General features: G+C 29.9%; 1 protein-coding gene across 1 annotated transcript; it reads right to left on the bottom strand.

Moving 5' to 3' along the window:
• Window positions 1–12,414: 12,414 nt before the first annotated feature.
• Window positions 12,415–17,315, bottom strand: LOC120078366 (O-acyltransferase WSD1-like). Its single transcript, XM_039032630.1, has 6 exons — window positions 16,290–17,315; window positions 14,222–14,294; window positions 13,716–13,783; window positions 13,406–13,618; window positions 13,165–13,302; window positions 12,415–12,715 (listed from the first exon to the last, which is right to left on the bottom strand). The coding sequence occupies exons 1-6, from the start codon at window positions 17,121–17,123 to the stop codon at window positions 12,560–12,562; spliced, it is 1,482 nt and encodes a 493-aa protein (XP_038888558.1). The 5' UTR covers window positions 17,124–17,315; the 3' UTR covers window positions 12,415–12,559.
• Window positions 17,316–18,200: the final 885 nt, after the last annotated feature.

Below are 18,200 nucleotides of genomic sequence, written 5' to 3'. Positions count from 1 at the left end.
CAAATCTATCTAATTCATCTTTCCAAGTAATTTCTCAGGTAAGGGTGTTACGTTTCCGTCAACTTAAATACCCCAGCCTAGACTAGCCTTAGACAAAAGATCCCTTATAAATACATTTACTACAAATTTAATCTTTTAATTAAAACCAATTTAATCCTATTAAACTGATTAAAAGATTAAACTTAATTTCTAGCCTCATTAGAAATGTGATTTTAGGTCTATATACATCATATTTTAAAATAATTTTAAAAAATAATTTAAACCTAAGGTTTGCATGCAACTTTGAATTATTGATTTTAATTTCTAATCTCATTTAATTATAACTTTTATAAAAGAAATGAAACGAATTAAAATCATTCATTGTATGTTGACGTACTTAGTAAAATTATAACCATTATAAAATTACCTAAAGTAGTGTCATACATCATGCAATTCCATTTCATTACTAAACTTATATAACACTTATATAATAAAGCTATGAAATAGTTAACAACATACATCCATACATACATTCAACTATATATTATAATACTTATAATATAAATGATGCATGGCTATGTTATTAATGAATGCAACCATATACTATAACACTTATATTATATGATGCATGAGTATTCTATAAATATAAAATCATGCAACTATATATTATAACATTTATGATGCTTGAAATATGCATAACGTATTATGGGATTTATACTATATGGCATACATTATGACATATAATAATAAAATAAATCATACATCATATGCATAATTTTTAAAAAACTATTGGATTGAGATTGGACATCTAAACAATTAATTAAATTAATATAACATTTAAATTAATTTAATTAATTTTTTTTTAAAAAAAAACCTAACTATTGCAAATTAATAGTCAAACCAATTTGAAACAAGTGAACCGACCCTTGAATTGCTCGAACTAGATCGGGAATAACTCAAACCGACCCAAATAAACCTAAACCAACCGAACTGGAACATCACTCCACCAACCGCGCACGAATTGGACGTTGAACCGTGCTTCTTCTCCGTCTCGGAGTGTCGCAACACTATGGAAAAGAACTTCGTCCGCTGCATCGGAGCGTCACAACGCTAGGACCTGTCTCTTATACACATCTAGATGTGTATAAGAGACAGATCATATACAATGTAATCTATAGTTTTAATTCTCTCATCAATGGTATTGAATATAAATCATATTTAAATTTAATTTAATTATATGAGTCAAATTCACATAATTAATATTTGAATTATATTCAAATATTTATTTCCTCTAAACTGATTATGGTATTGAATATAAATCATATTTAAATTTAATTTAATTATATGAGTCAAATTCACATAATTAATATTTGAATTATATTCAAATATTTATTTCCTCTCAAATAAACTTTATATTATAATGTATCATATACATTATAGTGATTATATCATATATAATTAATTAACATTACTTATATCACATTTAATTAATTCCCTCAATTAATTTGAACAATTCAAATTAATTCAAAATTGATTCTTATTAAATCCCTGTTGAGCTACAGAGGGGACATCATGAACATTGTAGATTGAAACTCCAGTACTTGAATAATTAAATTATTCTATTCAACATTCATTAACTGTCAGGCACTCCACTAAAGACCAACAGTTGCACTCTTCGCACTACAGATATATTTCTTTGTCTATTGGATATAACCAGTCAACAGTGCGATGACCCTTCATAAATTGCTCGTAAGTACAACTAGGCCAAAATTACCGTTTTGTCCTATAGTTACATCTAACTCCTTAAGTACTACTGATTCCTCTAATAAACAATAAGTCATAGTCCAACTATGACCAAACCCTTCTCGGGCCAAGAGAGGGTGTGGCGCTGTTGGGATTGGTGTCTTAATTCTCTTGGAGTCTCATAGTTTGTAAACTCTGTACACATTGTTATGAATAAAATAAAAGTTATTTTATTTACATTTATTCATATCCAATAAACAAAGATATGTGGTTATTGTATGTAAACTTAAGCACATATATGAGATATACAAGTGAATCATGCCTTAAGCAATAACCTAAAAGTTTTGTAGTATACGGATTAAGGAGGGATACCTTATCCTTGTGACAATACGGATATGACTCGCTTTATAGAGGTTTACAAGTGTTGTGAACTACTATAGATGATCTGATTCTGACCATTCATGTGGAGACATGCGAGTAGGGTGTCCTATACAAAAAGTTTGTATAAGACCGGACTACGAGATGATTCGTCTCTGTATATAATGTCATTGATAATTGAGACTTACATCTCACTTAAACAACCATAGAAAACATGACCTTAATCCTGAGTGTTTTGGGAACTCCTGCCTATGAGGGCGGTCATTTGATTAGTATGGGTGAGAGTGGCCAGATTGCCAATTCAATGCCTACCTTTTTGGGGATTTGTCTTATTGGAGAGCTGGGAACTTAGTTATACAAGACGGAATTCACTCCTTCCCCGAAGCAGGGGTAAGTAGATAGATTGCTCCCTTAATGACTGATTCGGGGTCTTGAACATAGTGGCCACATCCTCTCTTTAGAAGAGAGGACCCAGTCATAGTAGGAGTTAGATGTAACTATAGGGGCAAAACGGTAAATTGGTCGATATGTACTTACGAGTGATCTATGAAGGGTTATCGTACTATTGATTGATTGATATGGACACAGAAATATATCTGTAGTGAGAAGAGTGCAGTTGTCGGTCTTTAGTAGAGTACCCGACAGTTAACAGATGGCGGATCTCGTGACTAAAGAATTTAGTCAGCTATTCACGTAGAGTTGGAGCTTCAAGCTAAAGGTCCATAAGGTCCCTTTGGTAGCTCAATGGATTCAAGTTGAGAATCAGTTCTTGGATTTGATTTGAAGTGTTCAAACTAACAAGAGGAAATTCTATTATATATGATATAATTGGTGTGATGTATGAGATACATCAAATGGATGATTAATGTAAATATGATTTACATTAAGTACCATAAAATAGAAAAAGAACTATGGTTTGTATGTTTCATGAGATGAAATAGTAAAACTATAGGTTATAAATATAATATGGTAAGTTGGTTATCATATTTATTTATAATAAATTAATTATGTGATAATTAATTTATTTTTCTCTAATAGCCAATTGAATGGGAGGTTATTGGTGGTTTTATGATAACCATGAGATAAAAGGAAAATAGTTTCCTAAATTTAGGAGTTACCTCATTCAGAAAGTTACTCACGGATAAGCGATCAAGCGAAAGAGTTTCACTAAGCGATAGCTCACAGAGACTAAACGATCGTGGAGCTTGGACTATATGATAGTTCATCGGTTGATCGTAGCTAAATGATCGAGTGGCTTTGTCTATACGATAGGCTGCCATTTACTAAACGATCGAGCACATCATCTATACGATAGACGCTTCTTATCTCCCACTTGTTCGATCATCTACATGATTGTTGTCCTCCAATCTCTTCCTCAAACAAAGATCATACAAAGCCCACAACTCTTGGATTCTCATACCGAGAATACCAAGGTAACCATTGTGGTGGTGTCTTTCACTCACTTCGTGAATCGAGTGTTACTCGATTGGTTTCGTGGAGGCTGCCGTTCATTGTGTTCATGGTGTTCATGTTGTGTTCCAGTCGTTACGTTCGAGGGCTATGTTCAACACATTGGAGACTGATCGAGAGAGTTTGAAGAATGGTTCTTCAAAGGTATGCATACTCTATCCCTTGATACTCTCTTAAAGCATGCTGTAATTTCATGTTGTGCATGATCTGTTAGTTTCCATTCTTGTACTATAATTGTTTATGTTCAACTCGAATGAAATTTGGAATGATCTTTTCCGCTGCTCATGGAAATCCTCATGCTTGATTTCCTTCAGATGCCACATTATTCAAGCCCCAAAATTAGCCCTTAAGGGAGCAATTTATCTACTTACCTCGACATTCGGGAATGAGTGAATTCCTTCTTGTGTAGCTGTGTTCCTAACTCCCCAATCAGAAAAATCTCCAAAATGGTAGGCTTATTGAGTTGGCGATCTGACCACTCTCATCCATACAAATCAAAAGACTACCTTTATAGACAGAAGTTCACAACTCATTCAAGATTCAAGTCATGTCACCTATGGTGATCCTGGTGAAATGTAAGTCTCTATTATGAACGGCATGAGACTAGTCATTTCGTGGTTTGGTCTTATACAAAGTCTTTTGTATAGAATATCCTTGCTCACATGTCACCACATGAGTGATCAGATCAGATCATTTACAGCACTTTACAATAATTGTAACATCTATAAAGCAGGTCATATTCGTAGTGTCACCAGGATAAGGTATCCAATTTTATCCATCTACTACAGACTATTTGGGTTATCACTTAAACATGATCCACCTGTATGTCTCTACATACATGTTTAAGCTACAGATGCTAACCTTGGATGTTATTTTATTGGTTTGTGGGTTTAATGCTACTAAATGTCATATTTTGTTAAATAAATAAAATATGTGTACAATACAATTACAAACTACAGGACCCTACGAGATTTAGGGCATAAATCCAAATATATTATTCATATTAATACTATATGTTATATTATATATGATATAATATAAACGATAAGTTATGTATTATATTTGATACAACATATGGTTTGTTCTTCAAGGAGAAGTCTTTCAAATTCCCAGAATTTCCTCCTAGATTTCACAATAGACAACATGCTTAGCGTAAAATTATTTATCATTTGTTTCCGTTCTCTGCTTTAATTGTTCTGTAAAATACAAATTAGAGCATGATTGCATTTAATGCTTCTGCTGTGAGTATTCAAAACCCGTCACTCTTCGCCTCCTCTTCTTTTAAACCATTCTCTACATTTTGGTGAGTTTTCAAATACTAAAATGTCGATTGGCTTCCTCGATGCTTCTTCCTCCATGTTGTCCAACCCCTCTGTCTTTGGGTTTTGCACACTTCCTTTCTCTTTTGCATGAATTCATTGTTCCTCTTTTGCAACATATTCCTACTTGTTTTTCGCTTTCAAACGAGGTTTTTCCTCTTCAATCCGATCATATTTATCCTTCTCTACTTGATCGACTTCTTCTTCACTTTTTCTTTGTTAGGTAAGACTCTTGATTCTTCATTTTCCTTTGGTTTCACTGGAGTCGATTCCATAATTCCTTTCCTTTTATTTGTCACTGTTACCTCCAATGAAGCTGACTCTGGATCGCCGCTCATCCAAGTCTCCAGGCGATACAACACCAAATTCAATTGCTCCGCCAAAAAATCAAACTTTCCACTAAGCTCCTTGAATTGAGAATCCATCCTATTGCATCTCTCCCACTTCAAGCAACTTCTCTTCCCAAGATTCACTGCTCTGATACCAATTGATAGAACTTGAATATATTGAAAGATAAATGACAACAAAAATATAAGATAGACCAAGTGTTTGAGGTACTTGGACCCTCCTAATCTTGAAATAACTCTCAAGCCTAATTCACTCACCAAATATTGCCTATGTTCTTTATTCCCCTTTCCCTCTATTTATAACCAACAAATATAACGAACTCCCTATCTAATTACCATTACACCCTTAATACCCTAATAACCCCCTAATACCGATCCTATCAGAAAGTTTATCTGATGTATTGCTAGAACATATGTATTAACCTCGTTGTCAAGGAATGTTGTGGATAGTCATCTAGACTAGGCCGAAGTGTGTTTGCTTGCTGTTGTTCTTTGTTAGTGAAAAGAAGTGTATCTCATACTTAGGAGGAACCTAAGTTTTATTGTCTTTTCATACTTAGTAAGTCTATTTGAGGGGATCTCAAACCTAGCTTGTGCGAAGAACATTTGTGGAAATAAGGGAGTCTCAAATTAAAAGGAGCCTAAGTTGAAACTAAGGAATTGGTTGTACATGAGTCACCGTATAAAGAGTCTAACATATAAGTAGTTCTTTGTAATTGTTTAACTCTTTTTAATAGTGAAGTTTATGTCCACTAAGTACACTGGTCCCTAGAATAAGTGATATTGTGCAGAATTGGGTTACCAATCTTTGTGTTTCTCTATCTTTGTACTTGTTATTTACCTTGTATATTTGTCAGTTGGTTTGTCATTGATTGTGCTTGACTTGTGTGTGGTCAGTGTTATATTCAAGTATTTTTCAATGTAAAATCAAACATTAAGGCCTTAATCATTTGATAACCATTTTTAATTTTTGGTTTCTAAAAATTAAGCTTATGAATGTTACTTCCTGTCATAAATTTTAATATTTTTTTATCTATATTCTTCTCTTGTTTTCAAAGCCACTATAGGATAGTAGGTCTAGTGTGGCAGTTTTTTTAAGCTTTTGCAGCGGTTTAAAACTGTTGGTAGATATGTTGCAACGATTTCCAAACTTCTGGCAGAACCTATGTCGAGAGAGTCTATTACAACGGTTTTAATAACCGTTGGAATCAGTTTCCACAACCGCTATAATAGATACCCAAATTGCAGTTGTTCTTTACATTATAATGCGACAATTTTGTTTCCATGTGCAACGGTTTAGTATTCACTACATTCTTATGAAAACCATCGCAATTGTGATTTCAATAACAACAGTTGTTCAAATAATATAGCAACGCTTTTTAATTGCTGCAATTTTTTTACCAATTCCTTTTATGTTTGCAACCATTTAAAATTATGAAATTGACAGTAAAAAAAAGAAAAGTCATAAAGTAAAATAATTAAAATTTCAAGACAAACTAGTAAAATATTGTCCAATAAAAAAAAATGTATCAAATTTGGACATCATATATTCTAAGACTCCAACATGATAAAGAAAAGAAAAATAAATTGCGTATCAAACTCCTATCACCGACAAGTCCTCGTCACCAACAAGTAGTCTTCAAGTTTGAAATAGGTTCCGACTCGTATCTTGAAGTCGATATATCCCGACGATTGTTTCTTGGACCCTATTAACAAATTAAAATAACATATATTATGATTAAAAGATAGATATAAAAATCAACTAAATTAAATGGAGACGCATCCAACAAAACAGTAACTCACAAAAAGTCCTAAGATATATTACTGCTAATATTTATGAAAGATGAACTTGGATGCATCATTTATTTGATTGTTATCTTTGTGATCCGAATAATGGTAAAGATTAAAAATTTAAGTATGATGAACATCCAATTGGAAAACCCTCCATGACAGTTGACATCCTTCAACAATTGAAGTTTAGTGTCATCCATCCCAAACCAATTACATAGAGTTCTTATGCATGTGTGAAGTCCTCTATTTCAACTATTTCATTTACTAAAGATTATTTGTATGTTGGTTATTGAAGCCAAATTTAGCTCACTCAATGCACTTACAACATTGAATCAAGGAGAACATGAAGGAATTATGTTGAATGATTGAATTATAGTGAAAACTAAGAAGGAGCAAAATGTGGCACAAAGTGTTGGAAGCAATAAAGGAAAATTAGGCTAGAGTTTAAGAATGGAAAGAGAATTATGGAGAAACTTATTCTTAGTGTTTTGGCACTTAGTAGCTTGTTTCTGGTTGAGAGCATTCCATCTTTGAAGGAAATCCTAAAAGTAGGGTTTGATTTCTTAAGAAGGTTCAAGGGATACCCAAAATTGGATTTGAGAATTGGGAAAAGGATAGATGAGATAAAACCACTGCAATTTTATAAACCCTTGCAACATTTCTAGAAAAATCGTTGCAATAGACATGTTTTCTTGTAGTGAACCAATTAAAGTTTTGAAAACTACATCAATTAGTTTTAGAAAAATCTTTTTTGTTTTTAGAATTTGATTTAAAATTCAAGTGTTTTCTTAAGATGAGTGATAATTATAATAGAGAAATGAGAAAGAAATAAGCATAAAGTTATGTAATCGTTATCAAATGGGACATTAGCTTTTTATATTTTTAGTTTTTAAAAACCAAACTCATAAACATTATTTTCGTCTATTGATTTCTTTGTTTTTTTTTCTACTTTTATGAGTGTTTTACAAAATCAAGGTAAGTTTTGAAAACTAAGAAAAAAACGACAACATTTAATAACGATTCAGCCTTTTTTTTTTTTTTTCTAATATTGAAATTTATGTTCATTTTTTCACTATTTGTTTTATATGTTTTTTTTCATTTATGGAGAAACATTTGAATTTTTAGTCAAATTTCATGAACAAATTAAAAACAAGTTCTTGGAAAAAAAAATCTATAAAATTGTTTTTGCCATTTTAAATTTGGCGAAAAATTCCAATGTCTTTAACAAAAGTGAAAATAATTTTATAAAGAAAAAAAAACAAAATGGATATCCAACACTTTCCAAAAAAAAAAAGATATCCAACGAGGTGTAGATTTCAAAACTTTTTGTTTGTTTTTTGGAATTTGATTAAGAATACACATGAATAATTAAGAAAGATGAAACTATCGTAAAGAAATGGTAAGAAAATAAACACAACTATAAAAAAAATAAAAATACAAATGATTATCAAACATAGCCTAAAATATTTTTAATAATAAAAGGGTTTGTATCATAATAATTCTGAATTTGATTTTTTTTTAATAATTTCAAATCAAGTCAACTATGTGTACGGTAAATTGTATCAGTCATTCGTAAGCAAAAGTATTTTTTTTCATCCAATTGAACCCTAATTTAAATATCTGTTACATTTTTTACCCTATTCACCCACTAACTTAATAAAAAGAAAATTCAAAATTCAATAATTTCAACAAAAAAAAAATCAATATTTACCTAAAATTAAGTTTGATTAATGTTCAAAATGAGTAATTGTCTAAAAATTTCAACTCCCACATTTTAGAAGGGAAAAAAAAAAAAAACTGCTCACTTGTTTTTCATAAAAGATTCAGCAATTTTTTGTACCTTAATGTATGTTTTATATTCACTTGCATATGAAAATACTTTCATGGATGAGTTTTGAAATGAAAATTTATCATAAGATACAAATTAACAACACTTCCTTAAGTTTAATGTAAATATTGCATTACATTTCAAAGAGTAAAAATGTAATTTACACTAACTAAAAGTTTATGGTAATTTTTCACATTTTCCCATTTTCCCATTTTTTAAAAAAGAAAATTGCAAATTTGGATGGGAAAAGTATGTAGGCAAAATATGTGGTTTTTAATTGGCTCTCCCTAGTCCCTACCCTTGTTTTTGTTTTCTTTTTGTTTTCTTTTGTTTTTATTTATTTATTTATTTTTTTTTTTGTGACGATTTTCCTTAGAAAATAAAAGTATTAAAGTTTTTATATACCATACCAAAAAAAAAAAAAAAAAAATCATTTGTACAGTGTACTTTCTTTAAAGGGTTGTTTTTAAATATAAAAAAATAAACCAAAATATTTACAAAATATAATAAGATTTTACAACTATCAATCATAGATGTTATAGATGTTGATAGACACTGATAAAAGTCTATGTCTATCAACGTAGATCATTCATAGTTCTAAAATTTTATTATATCTTGTAAATATTTGCAACAGTTTTACCATTTGAAATAATTTTCCTTCTTTAAAATAAAATAAAAAGGCTATTATACTTTTCTGAATAAATTTTTATTACTATAAAAATTGTATTACTTGACGTCGAAACTTTTGAGTACTTGACGTTTTTATATAAAAAAAGAAAAAAAAAACATCAAGTAACATGTAAATTTGATGAAAAACATCAAGAATAATGAAAAAAAAAAAAAGCGGAGGTTGATGAAAAATTTCGGATTTTTTTCATTATGTTTTTACTTACGCTTTATAAATGTGTAAGTAATTTGTGGTTTAATTTTTTTAGGGTTTTAGATATTAAAGAGATGAAAAAATAGGGGAGGCGCCCCCAAACCCCTGAAACCGCACCCAAAACCTACTCTGACGGCTCCTTCTCAATGTTTTATACTTTATTCACGATCATCGCGGGTCTCATCTGACTTTCTCGCTGGCATCTACAGATCAACGAACTTCGAGCATTCGACAAGTAGCTACAGCAACCCGCACACGAATCAAGTTCGCCTTCTACTTCTCTCTACATGACATGTGCGAGTCACGTGTTTACTTCCCCTCTATAGACCTATTTTCCAATGAACGAACAACCATTTCTCTTCTCCTTGATTTGTTTCAACTCCAATCTTGTACTCTTTTTATATTTTTAGTAATCGAGAGAGTGAAATTATTTAGACTGAAAAACCCTACATAAAATTAGCTACCGATTGATGTGATTTTTGGCTTTTTGGAGACTGTTGGGAGATTGATTTTGGTGTATTTACGATTCTCACTCGTGTAGGAATCAATGGTTCGATGAATTTGAAGAATGGAATTGACTCATGAGAGAGGAATGACAAGATTACTATTTTGAATTTCTAAATCTCTTCTTTCCATCGATGAAACTTTCATTTTAGTAATCTTATTAGCTACTCTGCAACATAAAAAATGGTATATTCAATTTAGTTTCTTGGAAGCAGACAAAAGAAAAAGCTATTGGTGCAAATGAGCTTCTTATAAGGCACATATAGGAGCAGTCTAAGGCAAAGTCTGAAAGATCTGAGTAAGCTATGAAATGAAATCTTAGTTGATATTTCTTTTATATATATGTATATAAAGTCTTAATTGATATTTCAATCTGCTTGTGGGAAATTGATTTTATTTGCAGCAATAATTTTCTATTGTAATTTGAACGTGCAATGCGCTTCTGCTTCATAATTGTCAATAAAAGATTTTATTTTTTTGGTTTGAGCACCTAAAAGATTAGGAATTTACTCTTTTATAAACTAGGAACTTATTTTATCTGTATTTGCAAATTGTTTATCATGTTGTGATAGATATAACAATATTGAGGTTTATGGTGGAAGTGTGTTGGGGTCCTATGTTGTTATTTTGATAATATTCCAGATGTGCTTCTTTCATTTTTGTAGTGCTAATGAACAACATTTATTTTGACTTTTAGGAGAAGAATTGATGGCATATTGCATATTAATTAACATTTCATTCATTTATGATTCTTGAAAATTCTCATTTTCTAATTGGAACCTGATTCATAGTGTTCAAATTAAGTATTAAGGTTGTTTTGAGGTAAAACTTATCTAAACGTTCTTTCATTTTCTATAAGATTCTTAGTTGATATATTTATATTATGTGTGAAAGCTCTAATGAGTTATATGATGTGTATCTTTTGTTATAGGACCCAGCTCCATTGCCATATCTTTTTTAAAAAAAGGCATCCAAGAACTATGACATCGCATTGAAGGTACTTAATTCATTCCATTTTATTGCTATTTTTTTATATAGTTGTTTCTTTTTTTAGTTTGTAGCTTGATTAACCGTACTTTTTCCTTAAGTTTTTAGGACTTTGTAGGTTGTAATGCTTAATTTTAGTAATTTTTCAATTATTTCAATCTATATGTTGTGGTTTTTTATTTGTTATTTCAATATATATGGGTGCTAAAAGCAACAAGTTCAAGGTGAGCTACATTATTCTTGTGGAGGTAAGAGCATAGTGAGCAGGATTTGACTATGACTACTTCATCTAGGATTGATAGTTGTAATTTTTGGAAATGTTCAATAGGGAGGTAGGAGCATAGTGAGCAAGATTTGATTATGAACTTGTTAACATGAGGTTGGTATATGACAATATATATGTTCAAGATATATGAACTTTCTTAGGTTGGTGGAAATTTTGGGTTGCTTGATGCTTAAATTGTTCATATACATGTGCTATTTGTTTATTTGGTTAATAAATAATTGTCCTATTCAATTAAATTATATCATTATTGAATCTCAGAACAAGAGCAATTATAGGTAATTTTCAATAATACATTTTTTTTAAAAAAAAAAAGGTACATACGAACTTGACAAACAAAACGTATCAAGTATTCATTAAGTTGTCAGTTTTTTAGTGTCAAAAAGAAATTACATATGACAAGTAAAAACTATAAGTCATGAAAACCTTGATCCATAATAAATGTCAAGAATTTATATACTTGACACTTAAAATAAGTCAACATATGGCATATACTTGACAGTTATAAAATATCAAGTAAATTACAGCTTGATGCTTTTAGCTAATAAAAAATTCTCTTATTTTTTATACAGGCTTACTTGACGTTTTTAAAAACGTCAAGCAACACTAATACTTGACTTAAAAAATTAAAAAAAATAATAATAAGGATCAAGTAGTACAATTTTTGTAATAGTGTTTCATTCATACTAAGTTATCTTTGTTTTTGTACTACTTCATTTCATTTAATTTTTACTCTTATATATGTTGCCACTAAGTCCCAGCATGAGGGGTTTTTAACTTGCTTAACATGAGATATTAAAAAACAATAGCAATTTGATTGAAAATCATAATAGGCTAGGGGAAATTTTTAAGAAAAGAAAAATAATTGAAAGATAAAATTGAAGTTAAACCATAACATTTAAAAAGAGTATAATATTTTCCTTTTTTACCCCATGAAAAAAAAAATGGCATTTATAAACCATGAATTACCAATCTATTAGCTTTTCTTCGGTTAAATGATGTATAAACCAATAGAAAATTAAATTTAGTCAATAGATCAACCATCATACGCTATTTTGTGTTGAATACTTCTGCTGATGTTTTCATTTCAAGTAAGGCGTTCTCAAAGCATTCAGCAAGAAATTCAGGATCAGGAATGATATCTTTGGCCACCAGAATTTGCATTTCAGCTCTTCCAGCATAGCTCATCATATGCATCGTTAATGCCTGCATCAAACCATTAAATGTATTAAATAATGTTATTCTAGTTAACAATTATAACATGTTTAAATTGATCCCATTGAAAAATCATTTTGAACTTGTTCCGTTTGATAATCACTTTATTTTTTGTTTTTGTTGTTAAAAATTAAGCCTATTGACACCACTTTCACCTCTAAATTTCTTCTTTTACTATCTACTTTTCACCTATAGTTTAAAAAATCAAGTCAAATTTTGAGAACTAAAGAAAATAACTTTCAAAAAGTTGTTTTTTTTAAGAATTTGACTAACAATTTAACCATTATACTTAAGAAAGATGTAAATTATTATAAAAAATATATATGAAATAGGTTTAATTTTTTAAATAAAAATAAAAAATGAAATGATTATCAAAGAGAATCTTAATTTTTGTTACGGAATACGATGAATGAGTTGAGACTAGGACAGGGAGATAGTACATGGGACAAGCTAGTTGAAGTGGCTCTAATGTATGTAACGGGATTGCCTCCAATGGTAATCTCTTCTCTTGGGCCAATCACATTGGAGATAGTGAAACTTGTATTGCAAACAATCCTATAATTAAGGATGCAAGCGACCTACAAAAATATTGTATACACTTTATTAAACACCCAAAATAGAATGAGAAATCAAGTTTTCATTGAGAGAAAACGAGAGAGCTTTTTAATTCTATAATCTTACCTTTGGTCCTAAACAGGACATTACGAGCTTGCCAATTCCATATGAAAAATGTGCTTCCAAGGTACGTTTCTTTCGGTCAAGCAATTTCTTTGTTTTCTTGACATATTGAAGAGGGTCGAGCATTTTCTTGTGACAGTTTACAGGAAGGAGAAGGACCCCTAACTTGTTACCCCATCGAGATCCCCTATTTCCTTTCATCATATTCGTTAAATCCTACACCATGCACATTATAAAAAGTTGATAATCACGAAATGAAATAGAAGAAAACCTTCGATAAAGAAAATTAAAAAATAATAATAATCTACAAAACCTGCAATCCTGGTTGTTCTCTAAGATTAACCATAGCTACTCCAGTTAATTGAAGCCCTTCTTTCAAACCTACAAATAAAAAGATTGAAGATGCTAAAACATGTTTGGTGATAATTAATCGTTTAAACCATTTTTTATAACAATTATTTCTTTGTTTCTTTAAACTTGATTTTTTACTTCTTAAAGGCACTTTTAACATTCTATCTAATTTTCTAAAGCTATAAAAATTTCTAAATTTTTAAAGTAGTGTTAATAAATCAATTAGCTTTTAATTTAATTACTAAATTTGATTTAAAAAAGTAACTAATAGAGGCATAATTTATTAAACATAAAACTTTTAGGATAAAATAATATTAAGTATCTTAGTATCTTATTGATCATAAACCTAAAAATTCAAGAACAAAACGTGTAATTTAACCAAAAAGAAACCATGGTTAAATCGGGGTTTAAATAGTTTTCAGTTGGAGTAAAATTGTAGAGTTTTGGAAGTGGTAAACAAAAACTTACCCTTAGGTTGTCTATGCTCCAAGTACCTCGATAAGCCTGCTCCTATCACGCTGAATAGAATATCATTTATTGTCTGCAACCAGAACTTCGATTCTTTATCTATAATTTCAAAAATTATCTGGGTGCATCCATGATGCATCTATTTATGTGCATTCCACCCAAAAAAGTCCAATCACAACTTATCATATCACAATTTTTTTGTTTTTTTAAAAAAGGTATTTTTTTAATATGTTTTCATTTTGTAATTAAAGAGAATGCATAGAGATGGACATCTCATTTTCTTTTAATGAATATAAAATATAAATAAACTGTTTTGAAATTTAAATAGTGAAAGAAATAATTATATTTTCGTTTTAACTTTATTGAGGTAAACTAAAGTTTCAGTATCTATTTGTTCAAATAATTGGCAACATAATAATGCTAATGACAAAAACGATTATTATTTAAAAAATTTAGAGACATAAATAGATATTCTAAAAATTCAAAAGTTAAATTAGAAAAAAAATGATAGTGTTTAAATATTAAAATAGACACAAAAATAATCCTATAAATTGGAATAAAAAAAAAGGATATTTTGAGGTAAATTAGAAAGAATTAATAATGGTTTAAAGAGAGGGAATATGTTATTTTAACAACTTTTTGTTGGAAATATGAGTCACATGTTTTGTGCCAAAGTAAACTAAGGTAATCTAATTAAGGGAAGGAAATATTATCTCATTGCATTGTATCAATAAAGTAATCTAATTTGTTGGTAAAAAAATTAAATAAAGTAATCTAATCAGGCTAAAAAAAATAAAATAATCTAATTGCCAAGATATACCAGTGTACTAGTAACACGAGATTTAATCCTTCCGTCCTTCGTTATATAATAATAATAATAATAAGTAATTTAATTCTTGCTTCAATGATAATAATAATAACAAAATAATCAGTTAAATTAATTTTTATGTAAAATAATTGATTGAAAGGATAATTTTTTAAAAATAAAAAAGAAATAGCAGAAAACAAAAAATGCTTCATCATTCTTTTTTCCCCCTTATTTAGTGTGTAACCAAAATTATAGGCAAACAAAAAATAATTTTGGATAATGTAACGTCAAACTCAAATAAATAAGAATAAATTTTTCTAAAAGAAAATAGTACGAACAAAAATTACGTATTAAGGAAAAAAATCATTATTTTTTTTTTTAATATGAGACTTTAGAGAAATAAATTGATATTGATTTAGGTCATGTGAACCTGACCAACATCCAATAAGATTGTACCACATAGATAATTTTTTTCAAAATGATTTTTTTAATTTTCTTTTATTTGAATAAAAGATGATAAAATATGAAGAAAGGTAAGATCTAGACCTTTAATCATTCCTCTTATATATATATATTTGTCAACGTTGGTTCCATTGAAAGAGAAATTGACATTTTATAAAATTATTTTAGAATAAACAAATGAAACTAAAATAAGATTCCCCTCCCCATATGAAAACAAATCGCCTGACAACTTTGACGCAAGACTTATAACCTATTTGCTTAATATATGGATATCAATCAAACATATACATACAGCCCCCAATAAAATCAAATACTAACAAAAATTTATATATATATATTCAAATATCTATTTTAATTTTTATACTTTAGGTCGTACCATTAACAAATTTAGATTCCAATATTTTAGTAAAAATAAATAGTAAGATGAATAAACATTTATATAAAAAAGTAGACAGTTTTATCAAAACGAACATAGCTCAATTAAAATATAAATGTATAAATAACTATAAAATCTATAATTAGATAGTTTATATTTGATGCTAGTTGAAGGTTTTTTTAGTATTTTGTTAGGTCTTTTTTTTATATAAAAATTCTGACAATCAGAAAAAATATTTTAGACTATGAAAATTCATTGTTACATAAATTTACATGTGCCACACTATTGTCTTACAAATTCTTTTTGTCCTTAATTTTTTTTTAAAAAAAAACTATAGATTTTAATTTATATTTATATATTAAAAAAAAAGTCACGCTAAAAGCCACTCGACAATTCAATTAGTTTTGAGAAATTCAGCTTACCGCGTTCGGAACCGCTTTCTTTACCGCTTTCATATCCTCCACCGCGAACTTCGCCGTCGCCACTTTCCTCGGCCAGAGCTCCACCCCATCCCCACCGGAGATCGGCGTTTTCCGATCAGAAACCCACAGAGCTCTCAGTATAAACTCCGCCACAAACCAGAAGCTAAACCACACCGCAAACAAAAACTCCAACAACATCTTCGGTATTTCGTCCGCCCAACTCCTCTGCCGCATGTTTCTCCTCACCGCCTTCGAATTCGAAACAATCGTCGGAAGCGCGTTCGGATCATCAGCCCGCCGGCAGCACGTCAAGAACATCGACATCAACGAGATTCCGTCGCCAAGCGCGTGATGGATTCGAAAAACCGCACAGTTATGCGCCAAAAGCAAATGAATCTCCCAAAGAGGTTTATCGGCATCCATCGAGGGAGAAATCGCTAAATCAGCCAGATACTGGTTCACCGCCTTCTCATCGTCAACTCCTTCATCCGATACTCGTTCGGCAACGACGATGACGTGGCGGTCGATTTCGATCGAAGTCCTCCGCCAATACTCAACGCCGTTGCGGTCACGAACAAGAAGACTCGAAAACCTAGGGTGTTGAATCATGACGGAATCGGCGATTTGTGATTTAACGGAATCGATATCGATCGAGTTCTGTAGTCCAACGACGCAGTGAATAATCTGATTGATTTCAGGTCGGAGAAAGAGGCGGCCGGCCGGAGTGAGTGGCTCGTCTGCCTCGAACTTGGACAGCGACGACGAATTCATGATTGAAGCGGCAAAATCAGAGGGGAAAGGGTAGTGGAATGGAAATTGAAGGAAGGAATTCATGTATGAGGAAAATGAAATAGTGAAGAGAGAGAGAAATGAGTGTGATGAAGTGGACGTTCCATGAAAATGGCGTACTGTAAAGCAGAGTTCGATGTCAGAACAGAAGAGAAGAAGGGCAAAGAAAGGAAAGTTGAAGACGGGATGGTGGAGAGAGAGAGAGGACAGACGTGGTCCTCTTTTATTTCTGATATATTTTTAGTCATATTAAATTTTAACTTTTCAATTACCTTTTTCATTTGTTAAGGAAATTCAAAATTTATAGCCCATTTAATAGAGATTTTGAAAAAATTTAATGAAAATATAGTTATATTTTATGTTTTTAAATATTTATTTGGTACAAATTAATTTAAACGGTTGTTTAAAATATATTTGATATTATTTATTTATAAATCATAAAACTTAATTACTAATATTTAGTTGACAATAAATTATTATTAATTTATTCATGAGTTAAAAAAATCCTATATTATTATTTTATAATATTATATAACCTATTATGTATTACATAATATATATTCTAAATTTTAATAAATCAATTAAGTTTTATAACCTAACGTATTATATTTCTAAATGTTTTTATCTTTATATAATAGATATAATGAGAACAGTAAAATGTTGTTTATAGATTTTGAACTATTTGACTCATATAATTTGAAAACAATTTTTTGAAACAAAATTTAGGTTATCTTCTAAACATATTTATTTGTGGATGAAAACATAAAACATAATCTAGATTTTCTATCAAACAACCAACGTTTTAGTTTTCAAGTTTTGAAAAATACGAGCGTTTGGTCTCTGAGTTTTCAAAATATACTTTTTTAGTTCCCAAATTTTTTAGAATATGTTCATTTCGTCACTTACTTTTCAAAATGTACCATTGTTATCCTAGATTTTTAAAAGTAAGGTTAAAAGGTCCATGCAATAATTTATTATTATTCTCTAAAATTAGAAAATTTAAAAACTTACCTACTCTTTCTAAAATTAATTTTTTGTATTTTAGAGTTTTCTATAATTATATAAAATAAAAATAAAAAGTAATTCACGAACCTTTTAAATCTATTATTAAAATTTAGAAAC

Source organism: Benincasa hispida, chromosome 5 (assembly GCF_009727055.1).
Source record: "Benincasa hispida cultivar B227 chromosome 5, ASM972705v1, whole genome shotgun sequence".
Lineage (NCBI taxonomy): Eukaryota > Viridiplantae > Streptophyta > Magnoliopsida > Cucurbitales > Cucurbitaceae > Benincasa > Benincasa hispida.
The sequence above is the reverse complement of the archived record's forward strand: the minus strand, read 5'-3'. Positions and strand labels throughout refer to the sequence as shown.